This window comes from Nycticebus coucang, chromosome 17, assembly GCF_027406575.1.
Source record: "Nycticebus coucang isolate mNycCou1 chromosome 17, mNycCou1.pri, whole genome shotgun sequence".
NCBI classification, from domain to species: Eukaryota; Metazoa; Chordata; class Mammalia; order Primates; family Lorisidae; genus Nycticebus; species Nycticebus coucang.
Genome location: NC_069796.1, coordinates 15,172,605 through 15,190,232, shown reverse-complemented (window position 1 = coordinate 15,190,232; position 17,628 = coordinate 15,172,605). Strand labels below are relative to the sequence as shown.

Sequence of the window (17,628 nt, the reverse complement as noted above, 5' to 3'; positions counted from 1 at the left end):
AAATCCACAGCAACATCTGGTGTCCCAGCAACATATTGTCATCAAAAGCAAAGACTTTTGTTTATTTGGCTTTGTTCAGGCTGAGGCCCCTTCAAGACCTAAACTCTGAGACAAGGTAATTTGAAGCAAAGGAGATAGTAAGAAGGAAAAAGGAGAGCAAGGAGGTGGAACAAGAAGAAAAAATACAGGAGTAGAAACCAACAGAAAAATTCAGGCAACATGAAAAAACAAAACAGAGGAGTTCCCCCCAAGGGATATCGAACCCTGGGTCATCTCAACTCAAACAGAGTCTCTCCAATACACATTGTAATGAACTTGTCCAAAGTCAAGATGAAAGATATACTTCTTCAAGCAGCCAAGACTAAGCACCAACTGACCTACAGAGGCAGAGCCATTAGGATGACAGCAGACTTCTTTTTTTTTTTTTTTTGTAGAGATGGAGTCTCACTTTATGGCTCTCGGTAGAGTGCCATGGCATCACACAGCTCACAGCAACCTCCAACTCCTGGGCTTAAGCGATTCTCTTGCCTCAGCCTCCCAAGTAGCTGGGAGTACAGGCACCCGCCACAACGTCCAGCTATTTTTTGGTTGCAGTTCAGCCGGGGCCGGGTTTGAACCCACCACCCTCAGTATATGGGGCCGGCACCTTACCAACTGAGCCACAGGCGCCGCCCGACAGCAGACTTTTCAACTGAAACTTCCTAAGCCAGGAGAGAATTGTCATCCAACTTCAACATTCTTAAACAAAACAATTTTCAGCCCAGAATTCTGTATCCTGCTAAACTAAGCTTCATAATTGATGGAGAAGTCAAATCTTTTGCAGATATACAAGCATTGTGGAAATTCATAACAGGACTAGCTCTACAAGAATTACTTAGACCTGTTCTCAACACTGACCATCACAATGGACCACCATCAAAGTAAACACCCAGAAGCTAAAGGTCAAAACTTAGCTTCCATAATGGTTCAAAGGATAAGACTACATAACAGACTTTCACAAAATAAGATAAATATAACTCCACCACACTTACCAATTCTCTCAATAAATGTCAATGAACTGAATTCCCCACTGAAGAGAACTAACCTGGATGATTGGGTAGAAAAACACAAGCCATCCATATGCTGTCTCTAGGAGATACACCTAGCCTTGAAGGACAAATCAAGACTCAGGGGTAAGGGATAGAAAACAGTATTTCAAGCAAATGGGAATCAGAAGAAAGGAATGGTTGCAATCTTATTTTCAGATACAAGCAGATTTAAAGCAACTAAAGTTAAGAAAGACAAAGAGGGACTTAGTGGTCAAAGGAACAACACAACAAGAAGACATTTCAATTTTAAATACTTATGCATCCAACTTAAATGCTCCCAGATTTATGAAACAGACTTTGATGGATCTGAGCAATATGATATCCCATAACAACATAATAGTTGGAAACTTAAACACTCCTCTGATAGAACTGGACAGAGCCTCTAAACAGAAACTAAACAAAGATACAAAGGAATTAAATGTGACCCTGGAAAAAATGGAATTAATAGACATCTACAGAACACACCATCCCAAAGCTAAGGAATATACATCTTTCTCGTCAGCCCATGGTACCTACTCCAAAATTGATCACATCCTAGGATACAAATCAGACTTCAGCAAAATTAAAAGAATAGAAATTATACCTTGTATCTTCTCAGACCACAGGCAACAAAGGTGGAACTCAACTCCAACAAAAATGTTCATCCCCACACAAAGACTTGGAAATTAAACAACCTTATGCTGAATGACAGCAAGGTTCAGGAAGAGATAAAAGAGGAAATCATTAACTTCCTCAAACATAACAACAATGAGGATACAAGTTACCAAAACCTGTGGGATACAGCAAAAGCAGTCTTAAGAAGGATATTTATCACATTAGATACCTACATTTGAAAAACAGAAAGAGAGCACATCAACAAACTCATAAACCATCTTATGGAACTGGAAAAAGAAGAAAATCTAATCCCAAACCCAGCAAAAGAAAAGAAATAACCAAAATTAAATCAGAGATTTTTTTTTTGAGACAGTCTCATTTTGTCACCCTTGGTAGAGTGCCATAGTGTCTTATCTCACGGCAACCTCAAACTGTTGGGTTCAAGTGATCCTCTTGCCTCAGCCTCCCAAAGTAGCTGAGACTACAGGTGCCTGCCATAGTGCTCAGCTATTTTTTAGAGACAAGGTCTCACTTTGGCTCAGGCTGGTCCGAACCTGTGAGCTCAGGCAATTCACACACCTTAGCCTCCCAAGTGCTGAGATTACAGGTCTGAGCCACCATACCTGGCCTCCATCAGAGATTAATGAAATTGAAAACTAAAGAACCATTCAGAAAATTAACAAAACAAAAAGTTGTTTTTTCAAAAATAAAAATAAAATTGATAAACCTTTGGCCAGATTAACTAGAATCTAGATTAACTAGAAACTAGATTAACTAGAAAAGTAAAATCTCTAATAACATTAATCAGAAACAATAAAGGGGAAATAACAATAGATGCCACAGAGAGATAAGAGATAATCTCAGAGCACTACAAGAAACTCTATGCGCAGAAATTGGACAATGTGGAGGAAATGGATCAATACCTGGAATCACACCCTCTCCTTATACTTAAGAAGAAATAGACCTCTCGAACAGGCTAATTTCAAGAACTGAGATCAAAGAAATAATAAAAAATCTCTCCCCCACTCCAAAATGCCATGACCCAGATAGTTTCACACCAGAATTCTATCAAACTTTCAAAGAAGAGCTTCAACCCATACTGTAGAAATTATTTCAAAAAATTGAGAAGGAAGGAATCTTCCCCAATACATTCTATGAAGCAAACATCACACTGATACCAAAACCAGGAAAAGACCCAACATAAAAGGAGAATTTTAGACCAATTTTACTAATGAATATAGATGCGAAAATTCTCAATAAAATCTTATCCAATAGATTACATCTAAACATTAAAAAAATCATTCATCACGATCAAGTAGGTTTCATCCCAGGGATGCAAGGATGGTTTAACATACACAAGTCTATAAACGTAATTCACCATATCAACAGAAGAAAAAACAAAGACCATATGATCTTCTCTATAGATGCAGAAAAATCATTCAATAAAATTCAGCATCCTTTTCTAATTAGAACACTTAAGAATATAGGCATAGGTGGAACATTTCTTAATCTGATTGAAGCCATCTATAACAAACCCACAGCTAATATTATACTAAATGGAGTAAAACTAAAAGCTTTTCCACTTAGCACTGGAACCAGACAAGGTTGTCCTCTATCACCACTACTATTAAACATAGTGCTGGAAGTTCTAGCCAATACAATCAGGCAACAGAAGGAACTAAAGGGCACCAAAGTGGGGGCAGAGGAGGTCAAACTCTCACTCTTCACTGACAATATGATCTTATACTTAGAGAACCCCAAAGACTCAACCATAATAGTCCTGGAAGTGATCAAAAAACTACAGCAATATCTCAGGATATATATAATCAATATCCACAAATCAGTAGCCTTTGTATATGCCAATAACAGCCAAGATGAGAAGCTAATCAAGGACACAATTCCTTTCACAGTAGCTTCAAAAAAATGAAATACCTAGGAATGTACATAAAAAAGAGGTGAAGGACCTGTATAATGAAAATTATGAAACCCTAAGAAAAGAAACAGCAGAAGATATTAACAAATGGAAGGATCATGCTCATGGCTGGGAAGAATCAACATTGTTAAAATGTCTATACTTCCCAAAGAAATCTATAGATTCAATGCCACCCCATTAAAATACCAACAGCATACTTTCAAGACTCAGAAAAAATAATTCTTCATTTTGTATGGAAACAGAAAAAACACCATATAGCTAAGGCAATTCTTAGCAATAAAAACAAAGCCGAGGGGTGGCGCCTGTGGCTCAGTGGGTAAGGCGCCGGCCCCATATACCGAGGCTGGTGGGTTCAAACCCGGCCCTGGCCAAACTGCAACCAAAAAATAGCCGGGCGTTGTGGCGGACGCCTGTAGTCCCAGCTACTTGGGAGGCTGAGGCAAGAGAATCGCTTAAGCCCAGGGGTTGGAGGTTGCTGTGAGCTGTGTGAGGCCACGGCACTCTACCGAGGGCCATAAAGTGAGACTCTGTCTCTACAAAAAAAAAAAAAAAAAAAGCCAAGGGCATCAGCCTACCAGATTTTAGGCTGTACTACAAGGCCATAGTGATTAAAGCAGCATGGTACTGGCACAAAAATAGAGACATAGACCTCTGGAACTGAACAGAAAACCATCTTTGATAAACCAAACAAGAACATACACTGGGGGAGAAGAATTCCTATTCAATAAATGGTGCTGGGAGAAATGGATATCTACATGTAAAAGACTGAAACTGGACCCACACCTTTCTCCACTCACAAAAATTGATTCAAGATGGATAAAAGATCTAAATCTAAGGTATGACAATAAACTTCTCAAAGAAAGTACGGGAAAAACACCTGAAGATATTGGCCTAGGGAAAGCCTTTTTGAAGAGGACTTCCATGGCAATTGCAACAACAACAAAAATAAACAAATGGGACTTAAACTGAAAAGCTTCTGTACAGCTAAGAAGACAATAACCAAAGCAAATAAACAACCTACACAATGGGAAAGGATATTTGCATATTATGAATCAGACAAAAGCTTGATAATTAGGATCTATAGAGAATTCAAATTAATCAACAACAACAAAAAAAAAAGACTGAACAATCCCATACATCACTGGGCAAAAGATATGAATAGAACCTTCTCAAAGGAGACAGATGAATGGCTAACAAACATGACAATATGCTCATCATCCCTAGTCATTAGAGAAATGCAAATCAAAACTACCCTGAGGTGGGCAGCACCTGTGGCTCAGTCGGTAGGGCGCCAGCCCCATATACCGAGGGTGGCGGGTTCAAACCCGGCCCCGGCTGAACTGCAACCAAAAAATAGCTGGGCGTTGTGGCAGGCACCTGTAGTCCCAGCTACTTGGGAGGCTGAGGCAAGAGAATCACTTAAGCCCAGGAGTTGGAGGTTGCTGTGAGCTGTGTGATGCCATGGCACTCTACTGAGGGCAGTAAAGTGAGACTCTGTCTCTACAAACAAACAAACAAACAAAAAAAAAAACAAAAAACTACCCTGAGGTATCACTTAACCCCGGTGAGAATAGCCTATATCACAAAGTCTCAAAACTGCAGATTCTGGCACGGATATGGAGAGAAAGGAACACTTTGACACTGCTGGTGAAACTGCAAACTAATACAACCTTTTTGGAAGGAAGTATGGAAAGTCCTCAAAGCACTCAAATTAGACCTCCCACTTGATCCTGCAATCCCCTTAACTAGGCATATACCCAGAAGGAAAAAAATCCTTTCATCATAAGGACATTTGCACTACACTGTTTATCACAGCTCAATTTATAATTGCCAAAATGTGGAAACAGCCTAAATGCCCACAACCCAGGAATGGATTAATGAACTGTGGTGTATGTATACCACAGAATACTATTCAGCCATGAAAAAGATGGAGACTTTACATCTTTTGTATTAACCTGGATGGAGGTGGAACACATTCTTCTTAGTAAAGCATCACAAGAATGGAGAAGCAAGAATCAAATGTTCTCAATTCTAATATGAATGTGGTAGATAAGCTAATACAAGGGGCGGGTAGGGGAATAAGCAAGTAGGGAGAGGGGAGAAGGAGGGGGTTGTGTGGTCACAGTGTATGGCACATAATCACAAACCTTTCTGGTGCTGTGGTCCTCTTGGAGACAGGACACAATTATAAGAGGGACTTTATCTAACAAATGCGCTCAGTGTAACCTAATTCTTTGTACCCTCAACGAATCCCAAGCAATAAAAAAAAAAGGTAAACCTTGTATTGATTGCTTAAAGAGTTGCTAATGTTGGAAATTAAAAAAATCAGCAACAATTTAATCATCCCAGAAAAATAATAGAATCTGATACAGTTATTAAAATGATATTGTATAAATATATTTGTTCACAAGAAGAAAAATCTACACACTTCATTGTTAAGGAAGCAGACCTGAGAATACAGAACGTTTTTAGAAATTTCTTTGTCAGGCAGTTTTGGTAAATCATATTTTTCTAGGAACTTAACCGTTTCTTTCAAGTGTTCAAACTTACTGGCATAAATTTTTCACACTGCCATCATGTTATCATTGATGGCTGCAGCCTCTGTAGTTACCTACTTTATTCAAAATACTGTTTATTTGTACTTTCTTTCTCAGAGATTCATCTTTTCAAGAAATTTGCATATATTTTAATATTTTGTTGTCCTAAGATGTATGCTTAGCTCATAGGTTTTCATTTCCTCCCTGTAATTAAGCATGTAAGGACATAAATCTCATTAGATTCTGTATCTGCTTTTTTTTTTTTTTTTTTTGCAGTTTTAGGCCAGGGCTGGGTTTGAACCCGCCACCTCCCGCATATGGGGTGGATGCCCTACTGCTTTGAGCCACAGGCGCTGCCCTGTCTTCTCTGCTTTTAACATAGTCCTATCTTTGATTAATCTCTTGTTTTAAAGAAGATGTTTTCTTAATGTTTTGGTTCCATGGTAACACTTGCTCAGTATTTTCTTCTGCTTTATGGTGTATTTGTTCTTCTATGTGTTCTTTACCAACTATTTGTTTTTCCTGGTACCTTTGCAGAGGTCTTGTTCTGGTCTTTTCAGATTACTGTGATCTTTGCACAAAGGCTGTTCTTCCTGAGGCAGCTGTTGGGTGATGAGTGATGGGAGGAGGCGGGGTCAGAGCTGCATGAGCTTGGGAGACCAAGTAGTTAGCTATGCTGACTTAGGAGTTTTCCTGCCAGCTCCCAGGCTCACACTCCTTCCTAGGACACATTTGATTCTGAAATATCTCCAGTTCTCTTATGAATGGAGACCAGTTACTGCAGAGCTCACTGCCACCCACCTTCTCCCCCCACTCTGCCACCCTGGCAGCAGGGCGGATTGTCTGTGCCTCTCCTCACTCTGCTCCTGTTCCTCTGCCACTCCATGATGCGTCTCAGAAGCTGGTCTGTGGCTTGCAATTCCAAAGGGTGGAAGGTGTGGCTCCTGGGGTATGCTACTGAATTTTGTAAGATTCTGCATACTGTTAAAGATGCAAAAAACCCAATGTTTTCACTCAGATTTCTTTCACAACAGGACCCAGATTTTAATTCATTTAGAAGTAATTAGTCTTACGTTTTTCAGAATGTGGTCTGTTTCCTAGAATTGCATTTTCATTTATTTCACAGGCCACTTCTAACCCTAACCTGGTTTCAGTTCCTCACATCGTCACATATCACTGCTGCAGTTACCCTCCTTAAAATTCTTGTTACAGAGTGTCACCTTAGTTCTCCAAACCTTTCTGGTGCTTTGTGGTCCTCAGCATGATGGACCAGGCCTTCCTGAGATGAACTCATTCTCCTTGCCAGCCTCATTTTCAGCGCATCCTTCCGTTAACCTGGCGCCAAATGCTAGAATGTTCCTACTTCCAGGACCCACGCAGGCTTTCCTCACTCTATACGCCAAACATCACCACTGTGGAGCCCTCCTCGTGGCCCTGCTTCTCTGTTTCCAAGCCTGTTTGTAGTTAGTTATGCACATACTTGTCCCCCTGTCCCCCGCCCGCGAATCCTTCCACTTAGAGACAAGATCTGCGTGACCTCTTCGTTTCTGTGGCACGAGTAACTGGCATCAGTGCCAACGCGTATCCCCTACTAGAAAAGGTACATACCGGGCATTGTAACTTGGTGGTCCGCTTCCGTGAGTGAGCAACTTGAGGCCCTTTCTGCAGGCTCCAGCTGGCTCCCCGCCGCCACGTCACCCTGCTGGATTGGAGCATGAGATGCCTGCTTTGTGGGACAGGCAGAGCAAGACTTGAGGTTCACAAGCACAACAGTAACGAGAGCAGCACCTATCCGGGGCCTCCTATCTGCAGTGGGTCCCCTCTACTCACTGGTGCCATAACCTGAATTAAGGCAGTGTTCATCTCAGATCGGTATTTTAAAAACCCACAAACTAAAATTGACCAAAAACCTATTCTTGTGTGTGGGAAAGGAAATACTGTTAAGTGTCTATGGATTTTTGTTTTATACTTCATTATTTCCTGTATTTGCTCATTTACTATACCAGACATATTTCACGCTTTTTAAAAGTTGAATAAATACTTCTGAGAATAATGTGGAACTCTTTCCGATGTGTAAAAACATACGTCCAGCAGATGGCGCAACCCCCACATCGGGAATTAAAACAGCTCTGAAAACATCAAAAAGCCCTTCGTCTGTCAAGAACGCGGGTGGAGGGCATGTTTCTTAGCACCAGGCATTAGTCAAAACGGATGTTGCTTCCAGAATCTTCTTTGTCTCTACTTAATATGAATTATCTCTTCTCCAGTCAAAAATGAGGCATTCCAGAGGTAAGTAAGGGGCCTCTGGGATGAGAGCCATTGCTGCCCCTGTGTTAAAATCAGAGCATTCTTACCGACCTGAGTTGGTTGTCAAGCCCTCGTAGGGCCAGAGGCTGCAGAGCATTGTGGCCAGTGCAGAATGTTCTTGAAGAGCAGACGAAGTACGTGTCCACGTGGTGTTGCACCTGGAAAGGCTTTTGGAGATCATGTATTCCATCTGTGTTCAAGCATTGCTTTGAAGAGCTTTCTTTAAATAAACTCCAATATAGGAAACCAATAAAAGTAGGGCTACCCTAATTAAGGCAGGGGATTTGGGGGTGGCCTTTGCCCTAGCCCAGCCTACCCCATTTGGTGCTGACACAATTGAGAACTGGCTGTACTTAATCAACATTTATGGGGTCCATGAGGTGGTTCTAGCAAGTCCCTGGAGAAAAGCTCTAATGCAGTGCACTGCTTTCGTCTTGCTCAGAGAAGAGGTGAAAATTAAAAATGAAAAAAATATAAAAAGGAAAAAAGTCATTAATTGCTTTTAAAGGAAAACATCAATAAGAACATTCAAGATGCATCAATAAATGTAACACTGATATATTCACAAATTTGACTTCTGAAACCGGAATTTATGATGCATTACATTTCTGATGTTTTTAACTTTGGATTCACTTAAATCCATGTAAATACACTTACATGGAAACTATAGGAAATTCATCATTTCAGATAAACTAGTTTTCATAAATAGTATAAGCATATTCCTGGGTTACATTTTATATCAAGAAAGCTTATCTGTATCAATAAAATATCCTTAGGCTGTACTTCCGGTTAGTCTAATTTCTCAATGCAATTCTAAACCATAAGAATGGTGATTTGACAACACGAAGCCTGTCATTGTAGAGCTTCTGCAATTCTACAAAAATATGTCTAAATGTTTACAAAGTAGATGCAATAGTCTATTTAAGTGCATCTGCCTAAAGTTTCCTTGTTCAGAACAAGTCCAGATTCAACTATTCTTATACAAATTATTCTGAGAAAGTTTTCCTTTGTTTTGAATGCTCATGTCTATACAAAGCATTGCCCATGGTTTCCAGGAGGTTCCTATTTAACACTCTGTATTGCTGGTCTAATAGAAGATATGTGTGGATTAAAGCTTTCAGAGAAGTTTCTGCACATATAATAGTATCTTAACCATGTTAGATAACAGATAAAAGGAAAACCCAAAGGTAAATGGGATTTGGCAGTAGAGGAGTGGCTTCTATGATCCTAAGCCCCTGCTTCCGTGTATGTTAAAATCAGAACAATCATACTGACCTGGGTTGGTTGTTAAGCCATCATTTTCAGTGAAAAAGCCACCTTTTTATTCTCTACTTCTTAATGTTATGATGGGGACTCTGCAAACCGCATTTCAGCTTTGCCAGCTCTGCACATGGGGGCATTGAGAGACATAGGCAGGAGGAGGAGGAAAGGGCTTGCTCGCTCCTTCCTGTTTGCTTCTGGCTTCTGTCAGCATCACCCAGCAATGATTTTTTTCTTTCAGCAGTGGCTTTTGGATTTCAGTTCACAGATTTTTTTTTCCCCCAGTCTAGGAAACCCACCCTTGTGTGTCCCCCATAGAGCTCCCAGCACCAGCTGGCCAGCACCTCCTCCCCAGGGGACCTGGGTCTAGCTCCCAGGGACCCTCTTCTGAATTTCTGAGTCATCAGCACCGGTCAAGCTGACCTCTCCTCAAGGCCTGGATCCCAGCTCTGCGAGCCCTTTCTCTGAGCTTCTGAGGTAACCACATCATCTGCTAGGTTCTAATAACTCCACCCCATCCTGCTGCCCCGCCCACGAGTGCTGGCTGGCCTTGCGGTTCCTACCCGGATGTTCCATCCCTGTTACTCTTCGGTCTTTTCAGTTCTCCAGTACCAATTCCTCACAGTCAATTCTCCCAGTCAAAAAGCAGCTGATTTCGTTTCTGATCTTGATTGGATCTTGACTAATATTAGAGAATCCCAGGAAATAGATACTCAAGATGGGATTCTCAATTTAAGGTTGGTCACGCCTTTGGCCTTGAACCTCGTGCTGACTCCTAGTGCCACCATAGTTAATCATTAACACCTGTGGTTGGTTACAATGCAGCATCTACTGAAGTGCGTGCCTTCCACGACCAAGTGGCTGCTATGTTTAACCACTGGGACTACAAGGATCAGGGAAGGGGATGGCCAATTCTCCATGCACTGGGGTGCTTACGGGACAAAAATGACCAGCTCAAGACATTGTCAGAGAATTCTTAAGGCAGTTCTAAAAGAATCCAATGCAGCATGCATCCTTGCAAGTGGAATTCGCAGCCTTGCTAAGTCTCTGATGTGAGAGTTAGGACAGTGGCTGGGGAGGAGCAAGAGCACCTGAGATGCAGAATAAGGACAAATGAGTGACTTCCAACAAAACAGAAAATCTCTTCTCACTCAAGCTTCTACATGCTAATAATTCCAAACTTGGCTCTTTATAAACTACTTCCTGAACTATAACTTGGGGTTCATCTTTTGCTTCACTAATACTTGTTTAACAAACTCTAAAATCTGTTAAAACAACCAAGCAAAGAACCTGGTCTGGTTTCTGTTATTTCACTTAACTCTGTGGACACACTGCCTCACAGGAATATTTTGAGGCTGAGACAAAATGTCTGTAGCACAGAGGTCAGGACAGTGCACCACACCCCAGGGCACTGGGCGACGGTAAGTAGCGTTTTCCTGCTGACCACATCTCTGCTCTGCTCCCTTATGCTACTTCTGACTGGGAGGTCATGACTTCTCTCTAAACTTGTTTATAAAAAGAAGAACAATTTCTCTAAAATTGGGGGTATGTGTGTGGGGGGGAGGATGTGAAGAACATCAATCAACTTTATGAAGAAATGAATTATGGGGCCAGGACTAACCTCTCACAGGATACTGTGAATACTGAAGCCACCATCTGGTGCGAGGTGCTTAGAAAGGCCTCCTGCCCATTATTGTTAAGTCGTAGGAACTCTTTCTGGAAGAAATCACAGCTATTCTCTGTTATGAGGTATTCTTAGGCCAATCTCCTAAATGAAACCCTAGACTTCTGGCATCACTAAGGACTGTTCCTGCTCACATGAACTAACATAACAGCCTGTGTTGATCTCATGTAAGTATGCTAAGGTTGAGGAATCATTTTCGATGATAAGGTAATTCTTGCACAGAGAATAGAAAAATCCCAAACTCCTGCAAAGCCCATGTTTAGGGCTTTACTACTCCTCTGACATACATCTGTGAATTCCAGGGTCTAGGTCCTGTTGGTGTGTGTTCCTCCATTAAATCAAGATATGAACAGTTATGAATATATAATTATATATCAAGCATTGTTTACAGTAGTCCCCCCTTATCCTCAGAGGATTTAAAATCCCTTAGTCGATGCCCGAAACCAAGGAGAGGATTTTAAATCTCTTAGTTGATGCCTGAAACCAAGGATAGTATGAAGCCCTATATATATATAGTAGATAGGAAGGATATACATATAGGGACGTATATATATAATGTTTCCTTCTATCCACATACACACATAGCTATAATGTTTAATTATAAATTATATCCAGCAAGAGATTAATAACAAAAACTAATAATAACATAGAACAATTATAGCAATATATTTTAATGAAAGTTATGTGAATTTGGTCTTTTTCTTTCTCAAAATATCTTATTGTACTGGACTCACCCTTCTTGTGACAATGTGAGATAAAGTGACTACATGACAAGATGAAGCAGGGGAAATGGGCATTATGGCATAAATGGAAAATTCCAGAAATAACAATTAATAAGTTTTAAATTGCATGCTGTTCTGAGAAGCATGATGAAATCTCGTGCTGTCTCACTCTGTCCAGACTAATTTGCCATTAGTAAACTCAGTAGCTACCTCGATTATCAGATCAACTGTCCTGGTATCACAGTGCTTATGTTCAGATAACCCTTATTTTACTGAATAATGGCCCTATGCATAAGAGTATGTAATATTTGGGGGCCACAGTTGACCATGGGTTAAACTGTGGAAAACAAACTTTGAATAAGGGAAGATTACTGTACTAAACTTCTAGACTCATATACCATTTATCACTGGTTACATGAAATATATTATCTAGCCATGATTCTAACATGGAGTAAGTCAAGTTGTTGCCATAGTAACTTAAAAGTTGCCTCATTCATCCATGTATATGCAAAGGTTTACCTAAAACTCCTAGTGAAATTTTAAGTTCGAATAACTTTAGGAATATAAATTCTTACAAACTTACATGAGTTTCTAATGAACTTTTTAAATAAGTGTAATGATTTACATTTATCTTACATTTAAACATGAATTTATTTATTTTGAATAATACACACTTTAAATGTTTTTTAGTCCTTCTGGTTAAAGATGAAAAATGTTGATTGAAACAAGTTTTGGGGGACAACTTGTATTTCCAATTTGGGCTTATTAAAATGTTAACTAGACTGGGCGCAGTAGCTTACATGTATAATCCTAACACTCTGGGAGGCTGAGGGAGGTGAATTGCTCGAGCTCAGGAGTTTGAGACCAGTCTGAGCAAGAGTGAGACCCCATCTCTACTAAAAATAGAAAAATTAGCCCCCTGTTGTGGGTGTCTTTAGTCCCAGCTACTCAGGAGGCTGAGACAACAGGATCCCTTGAGCCCAACAGTTCAGGTTGCTGTGAGCTATGACGTCATGATACTTTAGCCTGGGAGACAAAGTGAGACTCTGTTTCAAAAAAAAGTGTTATCAATACTCATAAATCAGTAGCATTCATATATACCAACAATAGTTAAGCTGAAAAAACAGTCATGGACTCTATTCCCTTTACAGTAGTGCCAAAGAAAATTAAATATCTGGGAGTGTACCTAACAAAGGATGTGAAAGATCTCTATAAAGAGAACTATGAAACTCTGAGAAAAGAAATAGCTGAAGATGTCAACAAATGGAAAAACATACCATGCTCCTGGCTGGGAAGAATCAACATTGTTAAAATGTCCATACTACCCAAAGCAACCTACAGATTGAATGCAATCCCCATTAAAGCACCTCTGTCATACTTTAAAGATCTGGAAAAACTAGTCCTTCATTTCATATGGAAACAGAAAAAACCTTGAATAGCCAAGACATTACTCAGAAATAAAAACAAATCAGGTGGAATCATGCTACCGGACTTCAGACTATACTATAAATCTATAGTGATCAAAACAGCATGGTATTGGCACAAAAATTGAGAGGTAGATGTATGGAACAGAATTGAGAACCAAGAGATGAATCCAGACACTTGTCATCATTTGATCTTTGATAATCCTATCAAAAACTTAAATTGGGGGAAAGACTCCCTATTTAACGAATAGTGCTGGGTGAATTGTCTGGCAACTTGTAGAATAATGAAACTGTACCCACACCTTTCACCTCTAACAAAAATTGACTCTCACTGGATAAAAGACTTAAACCTAAGACATGAAACCATAAAGATTCTTGGAAAAAGTGCAAGGGAAACACTTGAAATTGGCCTGGGAGAAAACTCTATAAGGAGGACCCCCTGGGCAATTGAAGCAATACCAAAAATACATTACTGGGATCTGATCAAACTAAAAAGATTCTGCACTGCCAAGAACACAGTAAGTAAAGCAAGTAGACTGCCCTCAGAATATGAGAGGATATTTGCAGGTTACATTTCCGACAAAGGTCTGATAACCAGAATCCACAGACAACTCAAACTTATTAATAAGAAAAGAGTAAGTGTTCCCATTTCACTATGGGCAAGAGACCTGAACAGAAGCTTCTCAGAAGAAGACAGACGCATGATCTCAGATACATGAAAAAATGCTCATTGTCTTTAATCATCAGAGAAATGCAAATCAAAGCCACTTTGAGATACGATCTAACTCCAGTAAGAGTAGCCCACATAACAAAATCCCAAAACTATAGATGTTGGCATGGATGTGGAGAAAAGGGAACACTTCTCCACTGCTGGTGGGAATGCAAACTAATACATTCCTTTTGGAAAGAAGTTTGGAAAACACTCAAGGATCCAAATTTCTGTTGGATCCTGCAATTCCTCTACTAGGAGTATATCCAAAAGACCAAAAATCACTTTGTAAAAAAGATATTTGCACCAGATTATTCATTGCAGCTCAATTTCTAATAAGCCAAGTCATGGAAGAAGCCCAAGTGCCCATCGACCCATGAATAGATTAATAAGTTGTGGTATATATATGTATACCATGGAATTCTATGCAGCCATAAAAAAGATAGAGCCTTTACCTCTTTTGTGTTTACATGGAGGGACCTGGAACATATTCTCCTGAGTAAAGTACCTCAACAATGGAGGAAAAAGTATCCAGTGTACTCAGTACTTCTATCAAACTAACTTATATTTACTCACACTTTCTTATGAAAGATAGAATACAGCTGTAGCCCAGGATGAAGGAGAGAAATGGAGTGGGAGGGGACAGGAGGATAAAAGGTGGGACCACACCTATGGAGCATATTGCAAGGGTACAAGTCAAATCTGTTAAGTGTAGAACATAAATGTCTTAACACAATAATCAAGCAAATGAGGCGAAAGCTATGTTGATTGGTTTGATGTAACAATGTCAGATTCTATAAAAAAGAAACACATTGCACCCCACATATGCATAAATGTATTCATGATCTATGTGTATATGACTTAATTTAAAAAATGGGGAAAAAAGTGTTAACTAGGTAACTACAGAACTATGGCTATGGCCACTTGCAAATTTGAAAGAAAAAATGTCCAGAAATAAAAGTGTACTTAACTTCTCCTAACAATTAACTCTTACTTATTTTTAAGTTTATTTAATCACAAACTTTACATAAAAGTCAGAATTATCATAAAAAGTATTTTTTTCCTGAACCACTCGGTAATTTGCCCATCTGATGCCCCACCGTTCCTTGATAAGTATTTCTAATGAGCCAGGATATTTTCTACATAAATACAAAGCAATTACCAAAGTTAGGAAATTATCAGTGATACATTTCGGGTATGTGATCCTCAGGATCCGTACAGGTTTTCCACCTGTCTCGATAACATCCTTTATAGCAGAAGGCCCAGTTCAGAATCACATGTCATATTCTGTTGTCACATCTCTTTAATATCCTTGTCTAGAACAGACCCTCCATTTTCTCTTGACCATCATGACCTTGACAATTTGGAAAGTGATTTTGTGGCATGTCCCTCAGTTTGATGTTTCCTTATTATTAGATTCATGCTACACAGCTTTGTTAGAAATATAAAACAAGTGACATGGTAGTTTTTTCATTTTATCTTATCAAATGGAACAAAATTTTTATTTATCCCATGGTTAGGATGTTCAAATTGATCCTCTGATTAAGGTGATGCCTGCCAGGCTTTTCCACAATAAAGTATTCATTTTACTTTCATAATTTAGCAGTATTTTGTGGCAAGGTATTTCAAAATTATGTAAAAATCCTTTTCCTTATGAACATTTCAATTTATTCATTATTCTTATATGTATGTATAAACTCATGATTTCCCATTTTATTCCCTTACTATCTTTATTATTATGAATCTCAAAAAAAAAACAGATCTGGCCACTGGGGTTCCCTTTAAGCTGGCTCTCTGTGCCCTCTTGATGTGTTCCCCTCATTTATGGAGCACTGCTTGCTTTTTGGTACAAAAAACATTCCATTTCTAACTGTCCTTTTCCTGCCCTGGCACTGAATTTAGCCCTTTCTTTAAGGAGTCCTGGTTCTTTTAGTGCAGAATGGCATTTAGAAGCCAAGATCTGCCTAATGTTGTTAGGGTTGTCTTAGCTCATGCTGTTGCAACAAAATACTATAGACTAGGTGTCTTAAGCAACACACATTTATTTCTCACAGTTCTGGAGGCTGGGAAGTCCATTTTAAAGGAGCCAGGAGATTTGGATCCTGGTGAGAACTCTCTTCCTGGCTTACAGACAGCCATCGCCTCTCTGTGCTCAATGGCCTTATTTTGGTGTGTACACATACATGGAGAGAAAGAGAATGCTCTGGTGTCTCTTCCTGTACTTATAAGGGCACTAATCACATCATGGGCTCCAACCTCATGACCCCATCTAATTACCTCCTCAAGTCTCTCCAAAGTTTCCACCTCTAAAACCTATCACCTTGGGCATCATAGTGTTAACGTGTAAATCTTGGGGGCACACATTCAGTTCATTACAAAAGTGTTGCTGCTTCTAGACCCTCTCAGTGGAATAGCTAGAGTAGTCTATGTCTACATCTGTCTATTAATACAGTAGAACCTCTGTAAGCTGACCACCCAAGGGACTGTAACAAACTGATCAACATACAGAGGTGGTCAACATAAGGAACTAGGCCTACTGTACTGAGTGGAATAGCTAGAGTAGTCTATGTCTACATCTGTCTATTAATACAGTGGAACCTCTGTAAGCTGGCCACCCAAGGGACTGTAACAAACTGATCAACATACAGAGGTGGTCAACATAAGGAACTAGGCCTACTGTACTGATATGTACATGTGGTGCATGTCTGGTCTATGAAAATAAGGTCATCCTAAGGAGGTTGTTAATGTAGGGAGGTTCTACTGCATATAGAGATAGATGGAAAAAAAGAAAATATATCTATATATTTCTATATAGGTTCTACTGTATATAGAGATGAAAAAAAGAAAATATATCTATACACATTTACAAGTATTTAGCACACTCTTATAGATGTTTATACATTTATCTATATATTGAAAACCATGAGTCCACACCAATACCTCCAATTCCTTTTCAAAAAAACAGTTCATTCTGGTTCCCTCCTTTTGAATATCTGTAATGCCCTTTTCCAAAAGTGAGGTGTCTGAATCTTATTATCGTGTGTATACTTTCTTGTTAGAGAGGTAACTAACCACCCATATCTGTCTTCCCCCACCCCAAATGAATGCCCTCTTTACCCTCTTTAGACTCCATTACTTCATGCTAGAATATGGGCATCTTCCTTCCCCAACAGAACTTGAACTGCCCATTCTGAATATGGGCAGCTTCCTTACCCCAATAGAACTTGAACTGCCCATTCTGGGTGACCCACGCCCTGTTAGATGCCCTTCTCATCGGGTTTGGCTCTGACAAACCCTGCAGAGCTACCCCCTGCCTAGATGTTCTCCTTAACCTGTTTGTCTCTGACTTATCTTGTCATAAACCCCTTCC

At 39.7% G+C, this 17,628-nt stretch overlaps 1 protein-coding gene across 1 annotated transcript in view; it reads right to left on the bottom strand.

The window, feature by feature from the left end:
• The window catches only part of ARL14EPL (ADP ribosylation factor like GTPase 14 effector protein like), a 28,014-nt gene extending 18,265 nt beyond the window's left edge, over positions 1 to 9,749 (bottom strand). Inside the window, exons 1-3 of the mRNA XM_053567144.1 lie at positions 9,735 to 9,749; positions 8,511 to 8,896; positions 7,761 to 7,878 (exon numbers count right to left, since the gene is read on the bottom strand). Coding sequence (XP_053423119.1) covers positions 7,761 to 7,868 — 108 coding nt within the window. The 5' untranslated portion in view covers positions 7,869 to 7,878; positions 8,511 to 8,896; positions 9,735 to 9,749. The remainder of the gene's footprint in view (positions 1 to 7,760; positions 7,879 to 8,510; positions 8,897 to 9,734) is intronic.
• Positions 9,750 to 17,628: the final 7,879 nt, after the last annotated feature.